This window comes from Pecten maximus, chromosome 3 (assembly GCF_902652985.1).
Source record: "Pecten maximus chromosome 3, xPecMax1.1, whole genome shotgun sequence".
Classification (NCBI taxonomy): domain Eukaryota; kingdom Metazoa; phylum Mollusca; class Bivalvia; order Pectinida; family Pectinidae; genus Pecten; species Pecten maximus.
The window spans coordinates 13,578,380-13,597,503 of record NC_047017.1 but is presented as its reverse complement, the minus strand read 5'-3'; the positions used below and the strand labels follow the sequence as shown (position 1 = coordinate 13,597,503).

Here is a 19,124-nt window from a genome sequence, read left to right as displayed (position 1 = left end):
AGAAGTGTGAGGATATGTCTGATGAGAAGTGTGAGAATATGTCTGATGAGAAGTGTGAGGATATGTCTGATGAGAAGTGAGAATATGTCTGATGAGAAGCATTAGGATATGTCTGATGAGAAGTGTGAGGATATATCTGATGAGAAGTGTGAGGATATGTCTGATGAGAAGTGTGAGGACAGGTATCATGAAAAGTATTAGGATATGTCTGATGAGAAGTGTGAGGATATTTCTGATGAGAAGTGTGAGGATATGTCTGATGAGATGTGTGAGAATATTTCTGATGAGAAGTGTGAGGATATGTCTGATGAGAAGTGTGAGGATATTTCTGATGAGAAGTGTGAGGATATGTCTGATGAGAAGTGTGAGGATATTTCTGATGAGAAGTGTGAGGATATGTCTGATGAGAAGTGTGAGGATATGTCTGATGAGAAGTGTGAGGATATGTTTGATGAGAAGTGTGAGGATATGTCTGATGAGAAGTGTGAGGATATGTCTGATGAGAAGTGTGAGGACAGGTATCATGAGAAGTATTAGGATATGTCTGATGAGAAGTGTGAGGATATGTCTGATGAGAAGTGTGAGGGCAGGTATCATGAAAAGTATTAGGATATGTCTGATGAGAAGTGTGAGGATATGTCTGATGAGAAGTGTGAGGACAGGTATCATGAGAAGTATTAGGATATGTCTGATGAGAAGTGTGAGGATATGTCTGATGAGAAGTATTAGGATATGTCTGATGAGAAGTGTGAGGATATGTCTGATGAGAAGTTTGAGGACAGGTATCATGAGAAGTATTAGGATATATCTGATGAGAAGTGAGGGACAGGTCTCATGAGAAGTATTAGGATATATCTGATGAGAAGTGTGAGGATATGTCTGATGAGAAGTGTGAGGATATGTCTGATGAGAAGTGTGAGGACAGGTCTCATGAGAAATATTAGGATATGTCTGATGAGAAGTGTGAGGATATGTCTGATGAGAAGTGTGAGGACAGGTCTCATGAGAAGTATTAGGATATGTCTGATGAGAAGTATGAGGATATGTCTGATGAGAAGTGTGAGGACAGGTATCATGAGAAGTGTGAGGATATGTCTGATGAGAAGTGTGAGGACAGGTATCATGAGAAGTGTGAGGATATGTCTGATGAGAAGTGTGAGGATATGTCTGATGAGAAGTTTGAGGACAGGTATCATGAGAAGTGTGAGGATATGTCTGATGAGAAGTGTGAGGATATGTCTGATGAGAAGTGTGAGGATAGGTATCATGAGAAGTATTAGGATATGTCTGATGAGAAGTGTGAGGATATGTCTGATGAGAAGTGTGAGGACAGGTCTCATGAGAAGTATTAGGATATGTCTGATGAGAAGTGTGAGGATATGTCTGATGAGAAGTGTGAGGATATATATCTGATTAGAAGTGAGGGACAGGTCTCATGAGAAGTATTAGGATATGTCTGATGAGAAGTGTGAGGATATATCTGATGAGAAATGAGGGACAGGTCTCATGAGAAGCATTAGGATATGTCTGATGAGAAGTGAGGGACAGGTCTGGACGTGCATACTGATGCCATGTATATGTGTTGGCATGCTAGTTATGCAATTGATGGTTAAGGTGTCAAGAATCAGATTATTTCATATGTACATGTATAAGCATTGCAACGGTTGCGTGCCTATACAGTCCGTCACCAAGTTCCATCTTGGACCCAGTATATATCTAACTGCTGTAAGAAAACATAAACATTGCCGACAATATATACCAAACAATGGTTAGTCTACCTGACTTCAATATGTACCGATTACCTCATTTACGCCTGGTAAATATCTAACGCTGTGACAGCCCGAATACAACCTCTACCTGACGTAAGGGAGGTAACTCTTGTCTCCTCAGGTAGACTAGGTACAGTTCACTCCTCCCTAATACAGTATCCCTGTCCAAGTCAGTACAACCTACCTCTATATATACATCAAAAATTGCGACCCGTGGTGATGTTAGGTGGACTACAAAGTACGTTAAATGATAAATGATAAGCAGGTATCAAAAGATATTCTATACAATTGGTGTTGGAATGATGGCGTTTATATCGCAAAGGAGGAGTGGCAGGAAGAGAAAGAAAGAGAATAGAAATAGTAACCTGGGTATTTGATTGGACAAACTCATATTAAATGTTAAATCTTTTAGAACCTGATATAAACATTTGTACAGACATGCCAATAAGAATATTATGGTTAGTATCGAGATTTGCGTCCCAAAAGAGATTTCCTGTGGTCATGAAAGCGTCCCTGATCACTGAATCCTAATGACAGACGCCATATATTGACTCTATGTTTGTTGGAATTGCAAAAAAACGTTTAAGCTGGTCTTCGCCCACGTCATATTAAAAATAAACTATCAATGAACTGCATTATGGGATTCGTTAGTTGAATATGGGAGCCACATTTAAATGTTATGACGATTCAAATAGGGCCAGGGATTTCTGTCCGTATTTACGTACATATGTAATAATACATTTTTCAGAACCCACCGTAACGTGAAATTTAGTTAGGGATATAGACAATCTTTAAAAACAGCACATAATGTTCAATTTCATTAGAAAAATGTCATTTGTTCTTGCGGCTACCACCTTTGAAAAGTAAATTGTTTACAGTGAAATCTTTCATCCCTACATATTTATCAATTTCACCACAATACCCTATGCTATTTTGCCCTTTAACATTATATTGGCATATTTATGGTTTAAGGAATAAAAGAAATTATCCCTGATAATACACTCAACTGTGTGGTGTTTCAAGCAGAAAAGCGAGACAGAGTTTCAAAAACTGTAAAAGTTGCCCGCACCTCACTGCAGAAGACAGACATTTTAGCTATTGCATTTTACATGTTGTTTTGTTCTTGCTCTCTGCATATTTTTTTAATTGTTTTTGACATATTCTTCAGTGTTGTTCTTTAAATGTTTTATCAATTCTTCTTTATATATATGTTTTTGTTTTTTCTCTTTACATATTCTTTTGTTTTTGTTTGAATATTCTTTTGTTATTGCTGTTTACATAATTATTCTTTTGATATTATTTAGATATTTTTGTTATTGTTTACATGTTCTTTTGTTATTGTTGTTTACATATTCTTTTGTTATTGTTTACATGTTCTTTTGTGATTATTGTTTACATGTTATTTTGTCGTTATTCGTAACAAATGATTTATGTTATTGTTCCCTTCCTTTGTTTTGTTATTTGTTATTGTACGTTCTTCTTGATGGTGTACAACTGTCAACAGAATCACTGGTTCATGTTCATAAAAATGTTGCTGATTTTCATAAAAACCATTACAAATACAAGATCATTATATAGACAACATGCTACTCATTGATACTAGAGCTGTGTATCGTAAGGTGAATAGTGATACGCCTCGCATCGCGATACAGGGGTCACGATACCGTAGGTATCACAATATATGAGAAGCTGATCAAGGACCCATCAGATATTTGATATTCCATCGTACAGTAGTCATGTTTTGTTTGTGGTATTTCTGGTATACAGTATTAGAGTCTTTGTCTACATTTGTTACTAAACACATATGTTTTGTCCATTTCCCAAAAAGCGGTCTTGAACTTTATAAGCCGCTAGAACGGCCTTGTCAGCCATGTTGTTTACTACAAGACGTAAGCTAACATTATATTGGTCAAGGGAGATAACTACACAATTTCAAGTATTGTGATACAAATCAAGGATAGACAATGCATCGATGCACCACACTGCGATCCAATACATCAATGTATCGGTGAATCGTTACACCACTAATTGACACATGTGGTTGACACAATGTTGCACACTTAGTCTAGTAAAATGTTTTTTTCAGACAGACAGAGATGATATGACTATAAAAATAAATCACAACACATACACACAAGATCAATGATTGCACATTTATTCCACATTGAATTTCAAACTTTCAAAGATTACATTCTTCATTGTTCTGAGAACAATATGTAAATTTGAAATTAATAGTTATATCATGGATACCATATATATAAAATACAGAAGGCATCCTCAAGATTGATCACAGTGTTCAGCAGGTAGCTGTACAAGACCAATGGTCATCACACCACTGAACATACGTACAAGACCAATGGTCATCACACCACTGGACAGGGTGTCACTCTCACTGGATACTGACCAGCAAGTCCTGTGTTGCCACAATTATGTCTGTACACGATTTGCCACAAAGGTCCACTGTGTACCGCAATCGTCTGTTTGTATGCTTCTTGCATAAATCTTTGTATGCACAATTTACAACTTTTAATAAATAAATCTAATCCAGAATGTTGGATTCTCAATCATTTTGAATGCTTTGGGTATCATCTTTGTTTGAAACTTACAAGATTTACCTCCCTTAGCTTGAGAGCAGTCCAGTTTTGTAAAGCATACACTAGTCCAAATATCAAGACCAGTGAAAATTCAAACTGACATTTGTGAAAGGGCTGAAGAATTCATTACATCCCTTATTCTTTTTGGTGCTTTCAAATTTGATGAATTAACAGCTATGTAAATTGACACTAAAATGTTCAGAAGAGTAACACTGATCAGTATAATTCCAGATAGAATTCGTCCAAGTAAACTAATGTTTTCAAAAGTCACTATCATTACATTTGGAAGATACCTGGCTTGTTCTGATCACAGTCTCTTGGTCCAAACATTGTTTCCTCTGTAGTCCAGGTGCTGCTTATGCCATGAATACCACAAAGAATATGAAGAAAACAATGACCACACCAAAGACTTTTATCATTAACCATCGATTAGAAGTCACTGACTGAAAATACTTCAGAATTTCACTGTGCGCTCCCTCCACATTCATTTGTGTATCCTCAACATTAGAATCAATTCTGGAAATAAAGAGATGCCTAGATATAGTAGTGTAATGGTAGTGTAACATTGATGTTGTATAATCTCTAAAATTCTAAATTATTTTTTTATTTTTTTTCTTTAATCAAATACGTTATATGACACCATTCCTTGAAGTATTAGACTTTCCAGATAGGAAACTTTCCTATATACTCATACAATTTCTTTTATAAATACATATATATATATATACAATGTATATATATCGGAAATTTAGATTAATAAGACTTACCTTCGTACTGTTTCTTCTTGCTCTTTTACCATGTGTGCAAATTGTTGAAATATAGATCCCAATTCCACAATAGTAGACTCAATATTTTGCATCGTTTCTGCTCGATTTTGTATATAAGAATCCTATAAACAAAACAGAATACAATTGTATGATGCATCAATCCTTTAAAAAATCTTGTTTTCCACAAAATTATCAATATTAACTGCAACAATGAAAATATAACAAGGAGATTTATATACAATTAACCGAAATAATGGTGAACCGCGGTTCAAAATTTCCATGTTTGCATTTGGTCCTTAATAAGTAGGTCATAGCTGTTAGGTGGCAGCAAAGGTGTTTATTATTGGTGTTATATCTCGATCGATACATGTCTCGGACTCATTACTATGTACTTGTGCTACCGCAATGATAAGTACGAGTGTATACGGATTCTTTGACATGGCAAATTTGACTTTGATTTTCTTGTAGCAGACTGTAACAGTACAGGAAATATGTATAAATGCAAATTAAATACTTCTCAGGATTTACATCCTCAATTCATCAGCATTTGTAACTTGCATAACCAGGAGATTGGCAACTACAAATTAAACTGAATTCAACCCATGGGGCCCAGTTCAGAAAAACATGACAACAAAAGCCATTTGTGTTGAAAACGTTTTTGTATGATCATGGACTGCATGGTATGATATCGCCTTTTAGTAGAACAATCCTTACAAAATCATTTATTGATTCTGAAAGTTGTTTGATCCTAAATTGTTTATTGATGCTGAATGTTTATCAACTACTGTGTGAATCACTGCTTTTTTTTTTAGATGTTTGCATTACATGTAAACTGACAAGAACTTGACACTGAGACATGTAAATCATACCTGCTCTTCAATGAACAAAAACTTGACACGAGACATGTAAATCGTACCTGTTCTTCAATGATCTGCATTTGCTGCTGATATTTAGACTTCTCCACTGATTGTCCGTCCATGTTCAGAATGAAATCACCACCCTGGGCTGATCCGTTCATGTGGTTGGCTTCGTCTTGTAACAGGACTGACTGACCTACAACCCAATCAGATTTTAGGACACTATTTAGGGAAAATAGCAAGACATGTGTGACACTTCATTACGTACGTAAAATACAGGTTAAATCGGATCAATCCTTTACATTTAAAAGTGAAAGTGAAATGAGCATTGTAAAGCTGTTTTAAGAGCTTTTACAGGTAAATAGTATCTGAATAAACCAATACATCACTGATAATTATGATGATTTTAAATAAGAATTTTGAGTCAAGCACTCATTGCTTTAGATATCAACCTATTTCATAAAAAACATACACTATAATGGCATTTGAGACTAAAGGAAAATTCTGACAGAAATCTTATCTTAAATGTCATACAAAATTTTCTTAATGACTAAGTTTATTTATTCTATGGAAGGAAACAGCACATTCATCTATTACTGACAAAATACAGCAAGTGTTGGTATTGGTTGTGACTGGTTGGGATTGGCGTGTCTATAAGAAGGACAAACTTGTTTCACGAGAAACGAGAAAGTAATTAGGAAAAAAATACACACAAAATACAACTACATGTACATGTAAATGGTATGCACTTTCAATTGGTATTTAATAAATGAACAAATCATACATGATGACAGTACATAATTAGAACCTGTATATTAACCCCAAATGATGACTAAGTCTTTTTACAGTAAATGTATTTACACATATCCGCAATTCTCTAACTGACTTAGAAGAAATAAATCTTCAATTTCTGTAGCGGTTGTATCAGTGTATTCAGTGAAGTCTTACTTTAGTTGTGGGTTCTTCTGTCACTACAATGAATTCCTGAGAATATGGGGGCTGAGATAACAAACTAACTCCCTGATCACAGATCTAGAGCATATTATGAAGCATCTGTTCTCCCCCTCTCTGGTAATGAAACCCACAGTTATCAAGAATTGCACGATCGCCCTTTGCTAAAATAGGGTTCCCTAGCTCATTTTTCTGACACAAGAGTTCATCAATATAGAACAAGATGCCCAGAGGGCCTGTATTGCTCACCTGGTTGGATTTGACCAAACATCAAAATAATGTTCATGTTCACTTTATTAATAGATTTATTTGCTGATGTCAAACAATGCTATATATGTTTATAGCATTGGGATCTCAATTGCTTTAAAATATAACCCAGAAACGATGTTTAGACACCCTAGGGTTGTGAAAAGAACCCAGGGATTTTACAAATTGATTGTGTTTCAAGGATCTAAGCATGGTCCAAGCTTCCAGTTTTATATCCCGTCTGTGCGACCGACTCAGGCGGCAAGCAAGTGATTACATCAGGGAGATCCCCCCAAAACCTCTTGTATTTTGTCAGTAAATACAATTATCTGATGAACAGTATACCAAGCATTTAGAATTAAAAATTGTTGTGTTGCTAAAGTGAAACATGCTTTTACAAATCTGAAAGCAAGTTGAAAATCTGTGCGAAAAGAAAACAAGAGGCCCATTGGCTTCATTGGTCTGTTCTGATATAGATATACATATGTACTGATAAATGATTTAAACACAGTTGACCTCTGTGACTTTAAAAGCAGCCCAAGGTAAATTTATTGAATATACTTGGTAGTGTTTCATCCCACCATGCTACTTGCCCAATATCATGACCCTAGACCTTAACTGTAAAGGACCATAATTTTTACAGATTGGTCCCAATGAGGATATTGTTCAAAATCTAATTGATATAAAGCTTACACCCATTTCAATTTACTTCACAATCCAGTCATATATGTCCAAGTCATGTCCAAAAGGCCCCATGGTATTAAAACTGTAAAGACCAAACTACGTCATCTGAGATTTTATTACTAAAAGAATGCACACCATGTTTCATAAAAATTTGTTCATATTTTCTCAAGTTATCGTGTGCACAAGGAATGGAAACGACGACACATGACGACAGACAAAAGGCCATTGCAGGTCACCATGAGCCTTTGGCTTAGGTGACCTAATTATAGATACTGCACACAACAAAATATTTTAGTACAAGGAAGACACAAGTTTCACTCACTTCGGTCACCAAATCCTGACGAAGCTACTGGTGTGGCTCCAACAGACTGTGAGAATTGTTCCCGTCTCGACTTTTGATGTTTCAGGTTCTGTAAATTAGTTAAGGAGATATTCAGAATTCAGGATCATTTTTTAGTTGCAGATTCCTCTACATTTTAAGAATTTGTTAGAATACCTCTTAGCAATGGGAGTGTGACATCGCATCAACAATTCAAAAACAAGGATCAACCAGATAAAACCATGCAATAATTAAGTACACATTTTTCTAGGGCATCACCATTTTCTTGCACATTATGATTGGTGTGGAATCAACACTGCTGCATGAAAGATACAGCAAGAAATAATTTGAACTCCAGTGATTCCATAAAATAAAAGATTTTCTGTTTAAACATGTTTTAATTTACAAATTAATCTAACCATAAAAAAGACATTGCAAGCAATATAAATCCTTCGAGTGTACCCGCTGAATTATCTTACAATAAATAAGCCCTGATGCCAAGTTGTTTGAGATATTGTCATACTTGACCATTATACAACGTATGATCAAAATCCATTTAAAAAGGAAAGTTGCTAGAACGGTGACGAACTATTCTATAAATAGTAACCGCAACCGTGTCCTTGACCTTGGTAGTAGAACACAAACTTGTTCAAGGTATATACTCATACTGGATCAACGTATGACTTTTGGTTTAAATCTGGTTAAAGAAAAACAAAAATAGCTATGGGGACCATGGCCTTAAATCTTGGCAGATTAATGTATGACTTTTGAACGAAATCTGGATAAAGAAAAACAAAAATAGCTATGGGGACCCTGTCCTTAAATCTTGGCAGTCTGAAGCACAAACTTTTTTGTAGTATACGTTTACGTGATCAAAGTATGAAGTTTGATTGAAATCCAGTTCAAAATTAAGTTACTAAAGCACTGACAAAGTGTAAGTACACAGTCACGTAACACTATATCCCATCCCCGACTTGGTCGTGAGGGGATGTTCAATACTTAATTCACAAATATCACAAATCATAATTAATTCCAAAACTTACCTCTGTTCGTACGTCAAGTACCTGTTTGAAGTCTGTGGACATTGAAGCCAGTTTGGACTGAAAGTAAGAAATAGACATTATTTTTTCTGTTCAATTAAACTTTGAAAAGTTACAAACCAAGTAACAATCCATTCTTCAAATGAGAGTTTAGTTTACATATCTCCACTTAAACCACAATAAGAAGATGGAAAGCTTGAACATCCAATTGCTATTTCATTTTTCGTTTACCGATCATAAATTTCACAGAAGTGAGCTTAAAATACACTGTATCAGATTTCCCCCAATCCAACACATACAATAGTCAACAGAATCAAACATTCCTTACTTCCATGCAATGTAGAATAAATCACAAATGTAAAACTGCATGTGCTTTATGTAACTACTGTATGTACACATATGAATGAATTCTTGGGATTTATTTTATCGATTTAAATATGAATTACTATAAGAGAAGGGAAAAACTCTATCTTAAGCAAGAGCTGTTTTAGGACAGCATAGCTCCCTATTAATGACAAATTTCATTTGAATATCAATTGAATTTCACTTGACTGCTTAATGGATCATAAAATCCAATCTAAGGCTTCACTGTCACGTAAAAGAAAAACAAATTCGTTAGGAAACCGAATACAGATATAGCATTGGATACTCCCTTACACTTTGATTAGAATTATGAAAAACAAAAATGAAATCCTTCAGCAATTATATCTAACTTCGTCAGTGTCTCCAAAGAGAAAACATAGCAAAAAAAAGAGGCGACCGAGATCAAGGTCACCATGGCCGATTTTGTCAGTAAGGACAACTGTAGTATGAATACTAGAGATGTAGATCTGTTATCGCTACCAAAGATATTGAAGTATGGTCGATTCTTATCTTCCGATAAGATATCAATTCTTTTTCAGAAAATTGTTATTTTACAGGATATCTCTGTCTTTCTACTCTTGTCCATTCTCGCTAGTCGAGAGCAGCCATTTTGCCTACGACTGTATTGTGTAATACACAAAACAATCACTCTCCAGATTTCTAAAAAGAATCCTTTCTGTTTATTTTCACCTTGTTAGGCTTCAATACTGCTGTAAACAATGATTCAATTTTGCAAATAAAAGCCAACAACAAATAAAAACGATCTTAAAAACATTTAACATTATTAATTACAGAACAAAAAACGGGAAGGTATAATTTTTTAATTTCTTACTTCAGTTTCATTTAGAATGTTTTTATCCCCCTTTAGCCAGGGTCTCAAAAATGCATTATATTTAGACTTATGTGAAGCATAAGTGCTGTTTATGAACTAAGACAAGTCTAGCTTAATAGCATACTACAGTGATCCTTGTCGTTTCTGTTATATCCTATCTGTATGGCCATCTTCAGTCATGTGACTGGTCATTTCACTTAGGATATGTCTATATCAGGGATTGGTCAGTTTAGTCATGTGATTGGTCAGTTTCAAGCATCCTGAGGTTTTCTGTGTACCATAAATGTTTCTGCTTTCCACCACCAACCCCACCACACGACCATTTTAGATGATGCCTGGGGTTATAGCAGCTGTTTCAATTCAATAAGGAGTAAACATTTGCCAGCTGTTTTCGAGCATGAATAAATCTTACCTCCCCATTCAGACTAAGGTTGGGGCACCCCACTTAACAGCAAATTTATGTAAGGGCATTTAACATCATTATGTAATTTGTAAGTCCCCAAAGAATGATCAATTTTACTTTCTATTCGCAATATTGCTCCCTTATTCGACTCGGGCAGCAACAATACTTTACAGAAATTTGCTTCATTCCTTAATGGCCGACATCAACCTTAGGCAGTGCAAATTAAACACCACAGCTGTTACAGCCCCTTAGCTCAAATGTAAATGTTAGTAATAATTTATTAAATAAACAATAAAATCTGTAATATGAACTATCAGTATAGCGAAATGATTCAGTTGGTCACCAGGGATTTGTTATATAATAACAGGGATTTGTTATATAATAACCATGTTATACTGTATTCTAGTACACATTAAATTCTAGAACATTTCAATACTTGCAGGAAATGCAGATTTCAAATACTTCCCCTATTCTTTGAAAAACATGAATAAAGTACTGATGCCAAAGAGAACCACAAATCATGGGCATTATATTTCATTGTAAAGATAGGTACGTACATGTGTAGTGACGACACTTAAATCTAGAAACGACAAACAGATTGATTATCATCATGATCCTGAGTCACAACACATTCTGCTAACTTACCTGTAGTGATACGACCACAGTGTTGGAATGACTTTGTAAGTGGCGACCATTCTGTGAGCTCTGCGACCGGGCCAGACCCATCAGCATGGCAATTTGTTTGTTTAGACTGGTGATGTCCTGTTTGATGATGTACGTCAGCTCCTGTATCTCAATAGGCTTGTCATCAAATAATGATTTCCTCTTAGCCACTTAGAAAAAGATAAAATTGAGTCCAATAATTAATAAATTATTTACTCAAGAGAGCCCATAGATTTGTCATCCTATCAGCCAAAATCACTTAGTTATTGTCCAAAAGCATAACAACTGTTAACAACAGCATGTTTTTATTTTTAACAGAGTGGTTCCTTTACAACTTTCTCTCATGATAATTATTTGGATAGCTATATATATGCTTTGTATGGCTGGAGTTGAAACATTTTGATACTTACATATTGTGAGTTTTTCAAGCTTTGAAAATGTGTTGGATAAGTCTCTACCCACAGCTCTGAAAATAAATCATTTAATTAACAAACCATTATAGAAATAGAGTATTTTTTTCAAATCAATAATAAAAGTTATTTAAAAATAAAAACATATCATAACAGAGTTCAGCAGCATAATATGTTACAGCAAAATAATTGTTTGAACATCAATTTTACGTTAATTATATAAGCTACAGACTTACTTTGCTTTTTGTGTGAATTCACTTCTCTGTCTGAGAGCATGATTTTGTTTCTGATGATTGACTCCATTTCCCTGTAAATGTCAAATTCAAATTACCTGAATTGTTAAATGATGGTAAACTTGACTACGTATCCACAATGTGTGTTATCTAGGATGTATTATGTATACGTATTTGTGGTCAGACTTTTTAATTACCGGTATCTAAATATTGATTTCAGTTTTTTTAAATAAATCTAAACATACTTTTTTTGAAGAGACTGCAGCAAACCATGTCAACTTGTAATTGTTTTTTTAATAACACTTTTGGAGCAATTATTAAAAGCACTTAAAACATTCATTTTATCATTTTCTGAAATTTATAAAGATATATTATTATTACACCAAAATCTGTCTTTTCACAGAAAGAGTGGGCTTATCTGAAGTAACGTCGTTATCACATCTTGACATGAACAAAATCAAATATCTTCAAGGGAAAACTGAATTATTTAATACCTGTATAACTGTATTCATCTTCATTATTTAATGTAGAATCCCCTTTATCAAAGATACTTTTCATACATGTATTTCATAGTAAAATTCATCATACCTGTCGTGATTGCAGGAGTTTGACTGCGGACATAAACTCAGTGGAACGGTCTCGACATGACATTTCTGTGTCTAGATGTGCTGTTGGGGCCGGTGATGGGCTCCCGCTTACAAAAGTGGTCCCACTGTGCTGGTTGGTGTAAGTTTGTTCCTGACGATTTTCAGATCCAGAGTTAACTCTCCTACGTCTAGCGATCATTTGGAATTCAGCACCTTACATTACAATCAATCAGTGTTAACTGCAAAGACAAAATTGTATACAAAAGTGTATATATGTTTACCTGAACTTACGGTTTCTTTATTTTTCCAAAAAATATGATAAAGTAGAGGTATACCCTATGCATCTCACTGATGAAGTCAAATTCAGTCTGTTGGCCAAATTTAAACAATGAAGGAAAGTAAATAAAATCCAGTCAAAGGTAAAAAATACTAGTCTTCATTTAAGATTTGTACACTATAGTGTAGCGGAACTGGACTGAGTCGATCATCGGCGACCAGGTAGCTCAGTGGTAGAGTGTCCTTCTAGAGTTCGGAGGGTCCCGGGTTCGAACCCCGGTCTGGCTGCTACATTTTCTCCTCTCCTGTTACAATAGTATAGGCATAAAATCGCTACTACTGGTCTAGATGCCAATAGATGGGACAGAAGTGGAAATATATTTAACAAAGGCAAATATGTCAATGCCAAACAACTATATTAAAGGAAGGAAGCCCTTGGCTGTAACCTGATATCTACAGGTGTTCTGTTAAATCCAGGTTAGAAAACGATCCTTTTCCCCTCGTACAATATCAGCCTGGAACAAACTTCCACCACTGTAAACCACATAATTACGGTTTACCTCTTGTTCAACAATGAGTCTCTATCGCCTCCTATTATAAAAACCAACATTATACTACGTCTTTCTCTGTACATTTTTTATCACTTGTAAACGTTTCCTTCTATGACAATTTACCTTCAACTTACTGATCCTAAGCAGAGTAGAAGTCCGTCAGAACTTGTACAGAAGTTCACAACTTCACACGAAGACAAAATTATGAACAATTAGTTGCTGAAGGCATATCGTTCAATAGGATACAAATGGGTTAACAATACCAAAACATGTGATTGACATCAGACTGATTGACATATATATACGTGTCTGATAAATGGCCTATAAGTCACGATTTTCAGTGTGTTCACCAGCTGACAGCCGGTGATGAAGACACGCCTAAGTTGGTTTGGTTCATTCCATATTTTAGATTCAATGTATTTACCTTGTCTTGTCAAATGTTCTTGTGTCTGTTTTGATAAAAACAGCAATGAATTGAGAAAAAATAGACCTCTCACTTCTGATCTGTCAAATAAAATCACTAAACAACACCTCGAAATACACAAGCACCTCCACGAAGCAAACAACGTAACTTCCTTTGTACTGCGCACGCGCAAAATCACATTCGGATTTCATACGAGTTTTCCATTTGAATTGTATAGATAAGTAGAAAATATTCCGCATGAACAGAATGGATTATGGGTATTTCCTGTCAAATCGGCATTTGGTCGACACACCGCGAAGTGTAAACATCGTAAGAGCAGCTGATGGAAATTTAGGAAATTGAAACCAAGCACCAAAAGTCTTTTAGGGGCAACGAATCATCAACATGCCTCCGACATTATCAGAACAAGTTGCTTCATCTAATGGTATGTTGGCTGCGGATATAAAAATTATTGATTTGTAATAAAACTTAACTTTTTTCACATGCGCATGTAATTTGTAAACAAGTTATAAAATATCATACGGTTACTTCCCTTTACTTTACGGTGACTTACTTGCTAACATTTATTATTTTCGGCAATAGACGAAATAATCGTTAAAAATAAGATTAGTATATATCAGTCATGATTGTAAAATGCATGTAAAATACACGAAGTAAATATACGAATCAAAATACGATATCCTCGTGTTAGTTCAGTCATTAGCTTGTCATGATAATATCTATTTTTAGAACTTTCTACTTTCTATTTAACCAACTTAACTTTTAAGATGCGTGAAACTTCAATTTGTCTTAATCTCCCCCAGACATTTTTAAGTTACTTTACACACACATCTCAATTCTCAGATATATGGAGCAGGGTGGATTTAGGACATATCCTGTTTTGTTATCAGTTGAGCAAACAAACATGTTACATGTAGATCAATATGTATGGCCAACAAGCGTAAATTTGCACACATGAAATTTTTCGTTTTTCCTCCAAGTGGCTGAGGACTGTGGTTTTTTTTTTACCTATATGTTGACTAATGCCAAACTTTTGTTGTACTTTTGCCATTTTAATTATAACTTAATTCTGATAAAGTTTGTTCCGAAAACAGAATTTTACTGAAACAAGAAAATGGATTTTGGAATGATTACATGTTTTATTTAGAATAATCCCAGTTGTTGATTGGGATGTGCATATATATATGCAAATATTTAGAGAAAATATCATTTGACTAGAATATAATAGTGTTTGGACGATTCTCGATTTTAATCGATCATTGATTACTTTATATCCCGCCAGCGACTATCGATTATGAAAGCAAATAATCGATTATAGCAGGGGAGCTAACTCGTATGAGTTTAAAACTTGCTGTACTGAATCCATTATAGAAAAATATAGAAGAAATCGCCCAAAATGTACACGGGAATCTCGCATTTCTAAACATATCTCTGAGGTGTGAGCAGCGTCAAGAAAACAATGGGGGTACGTTTTGTCTGTGCTGTATTTAAATGAAAAATAACGAGGGAATCCGAAGGTACATCCTGTTTCAGTAATGGACGCCACGGCAGTGGAGCACGCCGACAAACAAACTATTTATCCATACCCGGGAGGGAAAGCCCGATCCTGGGTATGGGAACACTTTAGGTTTTACAAAATCAAGGAAGGTGGGCCAAGTAAGGCAAATTTGGATATGACAAAAGCAGTTTGCAAAATCTGTAGACGAATATATGTGCCAATAAAGGCAAGTGCGCAGAAATCACTGGGAATTCCACTTTTGTTTAGAATAAACTTTTTACGTTTTTTTATACTGTTGTCTGATCTGTTTTACGATTGCTGAAATGTTACTCGTAAATTATTTTGAAAAATCCAGAAGTTATATTGGCGTTCTTGCTTGTTGATAGATCTATTTTAGTTTGCTAGTTTTGGACCTCCGTTTTGTAACATTAGCCATAGCCTTCGGTACAGTAACGTTACCAACTTTATTACTAGAGAGGTGAAATGTCCGTCAGGCTACAAACAAATCTTGATCTTGAAAAATTGTTTGTTTATGTTCTTGGTTGTTCAAATGTTAATTTTATTTTCTGTTAATAAAAACAGACTAAAACATCTTTGTGCTTGAATATTAATTTTATTGATAACTAATTAACAGTGTCTCAATATTTTCTTTTAACATGGATATCAAATTTATAGTACCACATGTAACACAAATGTAAAATGCATACTCAGTAGTCAATGGACAAGAAGAAAACATGTAAAACCAATTAAAAACAAGGAAACATAAATTAACAGAGCCATGCTGATGAATTAAATGCATGATACAATAGTAACAATACTGTTTCATTCCAGGACTTATCATTTGTGATGCTATCATTTGTGATGCTATAGAAGCAGAAAAATAGGTCAATTCAGAAAAAGGTTAAGCAACCGATTATATAATCGATAATTAGTAAGTTGTGTTCAACCGATTATCGATTATGATTTCCCAACCGATTCCCAACACTAGAATATAATGAAAACTTAATACAAATCCACAAAATATATCTAACAACAGCATTGATCCGTAGACACCCTAGTGACCTTGTTACTTTCACCCTTGTTTGCATTACTTCCGTACGGAAGGGTAATTATTTAAAGCAGAAATGGCAATAAATTGACACTTTCCAATTCCAATTTTTTTTTTTCAAGTAATTTTAATCATGACACATATATACTTGCCAACTTTCCCAAATTTAATAGTGAATTCTCAATTTCAGGCTCCCTGTCCCATCTCCCGATCGTATTGATGAAAGATAGGATATTCTCCCTGTTTTGGAGAACATGTCTTGATAACCCCGTATGGAGCCCCTATTCATCTTGTTAGTTGCACTAAGGCCTATGGGAGGTATCACTTGCTGGTGAAAGGCATATGTTGGGGCATCGGTCTGTTACTGATCTGCTCACAGACCGTAACGAAATTCTGACACTTCACTGACTGCAAGCTTAAGGGTGACAGTACTCCGATAAATAAACAATCAATTAAAACCAATTAAGCTGAGGAAGTGTGATGGTGGTTTTGTAGCAGGTCAATCATGGTTGATGTAAAATGCATTAACGACCTCTACCTGACAGTAAAACAGTAAACAAACAGGGAAATCTCAGACAGAGAAAGTGAAAACGAACACTGGCAATGATATCAACTGAGTATCTAACATGACAGATTACTTATTGAAATGTTACCTACATTTAAACATTTAAATCTTTAAAGAATTAGCATAAGGAAATAAATTCACAATAATAACCATTTAGCCTGAAGGCCTGGCTGCTGGTTAACATGTCGTTTCAGTCATCATATCATCATGATCAGCATACCTTGTGTCAATTAGCAGAGACCTATTTTGGCAGAAACTTTCCCAATTCACATTTTGAAAGAAAAAAACATGTTCACAAATGCTTACATTCTTCAGCAAAACACTGTCATGTTAAAACTAAGAAAATATGTATCAGTCCCCACCTACCAAACACTGAATATGACTTCTAGCTACAGCCCTGTTTAATTTATAGGTCACCTAAGACAAAATCTCAGTTGACCTATTGCAGTCACCTTTTGCCCTGCGTTGTCCAGCGTCTGTCGTGCGTCATACTTCTAGTGTCGTCTGTCGTGCGTCGTCAGTCGTAAACAATTTACATTTTCAACTTCTTTTCAGTTACTAAAAGGCCAATTTTCAACTTCTTTTCAGTTACTAAAAGGCCAAGAGACCCAATATTAGGTTTTTAGCATGCTGGGATGAAGGGCTACTAAGTTTGTTCAAATGGATGACCTTGACCTTCATTAAGGTCACAGGGATCAAATATGCCAAAATCTTTAAATGGCTTCTCCTTTTATAACCAAAAGGCCAAGAGATCCAATATTAGGTTTTTAGCATGCTGGGATGAAGGGCTAACAAGTTTGTTCATATGGATGACATTGACCTTCATTAAGGTCACAGGGGTCAAATATGCCAAAATCTTTAAATGGATTGTTCTTGATAACCAAAAGGCCCAGACACCCAATATTAGGTTTGTAGCATGCTGGGATGAAGGGCTACCAAGTTTGTTCAGAAGATAGACATTGACCTTCATTCAAGGTCACAGGAGTCAAATATGCTAAACTCTTTGAATATTTTTTTCTTGATAACCAATTGCAAGAGGCCAAGAGACCTGATATTGGGTTGGTAGCATTCATATTTCATGAGTAAAGGGCTTTAAAGATTGTTCAAATGAATGACCCTAACCTTCATTCAAGATCCCCAGGGGTAAAATATGCAAAAAATATATATCAAAACTCAGGTGACTGTTAAGACCCATTGGCCTCTTGTTTGTATTGTTTTTGTTTTCAACATTACTTTGAAAGGAAACATTTGAAACTTCATTCAGAAATTATATTGTACTCGGATATTTATTGTGGCATTTTAGGTATTTTGTTTTGAAGTTTACTGAGAGAAAGCTTACTTGATAACTTTTTCAAAAGAAATGATCTTTTTAACTCTTTTTTTTTCAGTTTTATTGGATGAACAACTGCAGAAGACAATGAAGGAAAGGATAATGATTTTTGATGGTGGGATGGGAACCATGATCCAGCAATACCGCTTTGAGGAAGAAGATTTTAGAGGTTCAGAATTCCAAAACCACCCTAAATCTTTGAAAGGAAACAATGACATATTGTGTCTTACAAAGGCAGATATAATCTATCAGATACACAAAGTAAGCTGATATGACACTTAATTCTGAACTTCATTTTGAAAAATGACTTTAGCACAAGAGAAGTTTTTAATATATTGACACTGATAACAATCAGTGGGTCTGGCCCCAAGGGGCAAAATGAGCACAGCCCAGTTGGAGAAATATAGCACATCCTTAAAAGTCCTTCTTCAGTTGGAATGAAAGGATTCAGTCCATATTTGGTCTAAAGCATCCTTGGGTGAATAGGAAGGAATTTTGAATAAGGTTATAGCTAGAGTTGAAATAAAACAACAAGTCAACTGGCTTGAAGTCAAGATCAAAGGTCATGGTCAGGGTCATATATATTTCTATATCTTTTCACTGGTGAACATTTCGTTATGACATTATGAAACAGAGTTTGTCAGAATTAAACACAGAGTCAGCTGACTATAGGTCAATGTTATGAGTTAAAGGTCAAAGGCAAATTTTGTATCG

At 35.1% G+C, this 19,124-nt stretch overlaps 3 protein-coding genes across 4 annotated transcripts in view; 2 read left to right on the top strand and 1 right to left on the bottom strand.

Annotated features, from left to right (window-relative positions):
• The first annotated feature begins 204 nt into the window (after window positions 1-204).
• Window positions 205-537, top strand: LOC117324631 (KS1 protein-like). Its single transcript, XM_033880555.1, has one exon. It carries the CDS (start codon window positions 205-207, stop codon window positions 535-537), a length of 333 nt encoding a protein of 110 aa, XP_033736446.1.
• A 3,366-nt stretch (window positions 538-3,903) lies between these two features.
• On the bottom strand, window positions 3,904-14,130 carry LOC117323268 (syntaxin-5-like). Its single transcript, XM_033878383.1, has 10 exons — window positions 13,970-14,130; window positions 12,720-12,957; window positions 12,135-12,205; window positions 11,899-11,954; window positions 11,471-11,658; window positions 9,231-9,287; window positions 8,191-8,278; window positions 6,047-6,183; window positions 5,131-5,252; window positions 3,904-4,879 (listed from the first exon to the last, which is right to left on the bottom strand). The coding sequence occupies exons 2-10, from the start codon at window positions 12,915-12,917 to the stop codon at window positions 4,720-4,722; spliced, it is 1,077 nt and encodes a 358-aa protein (XP_033734274.1). The 5' UTR covers window positions 12,918-12,957; window positions 13,970-14,130; the 3' UTR covers window positions 3,904-4,719.
• Window positions 14,131-14,262: 132 nt separating this feature from the next.
• The window catches only part of LOC117323266 (methionine synthase-like), a 57,820-nt gene continuing 52,958 nt past the window's right edge, over window positions 14,263-19,124 (top strand). For both annotated transcript variants that reach the window (XR_004531697.1, XM_033878382.1), the window contains exons 1-2: window positions 14,263-14,393; window positions 18,469-18,671. Coding sequence is in view for 1 of the 2 variants with exons in the window: in XM_033878382.1 (XP_033734273.1) it covers window positions 14,354-14,393; window positions 18,469-18,671 (243 nt within the window). In the remaining variant the exon portion in view is untranslated. The remainder of the gene's footprint in view (window positions 14,394-18,468; window positions 18,672-19,124) is intronic.

Excerpts from the sequence above, each read along its gene's own strand:
- LOC117323268 (XM_033878383.1), bottom strand. The coding sequence starts at position 12,917 with ATGATCGCTAGACGTAGGAGAGTTAACTCTGGATCTGAAAATCGTCAG. Across the intron at positions 11,955-12,134 it reads GAATTCACACAAAAAGCAAA|AGCTGTGGGTAGAGACTTAT; the intron begins GTAAGTCTGTAG and ends ATTTATTTTCAG. Across the intron at positions 9,288-11,470 it reads CTGTGGTCGTATCACTACAG|TCCAAACTGGCTTCAATGTC; the intron begins GTAAGTTAGCAG and ends TCTTACTTTCAG.
- LOC117324631 (XM_033880555.1), top strand. The coding sequence starts at position 205 with ATGTCTGATGAGAAGTGTGAGGATATTTCTGATGAGAAGTGTGAGGAT.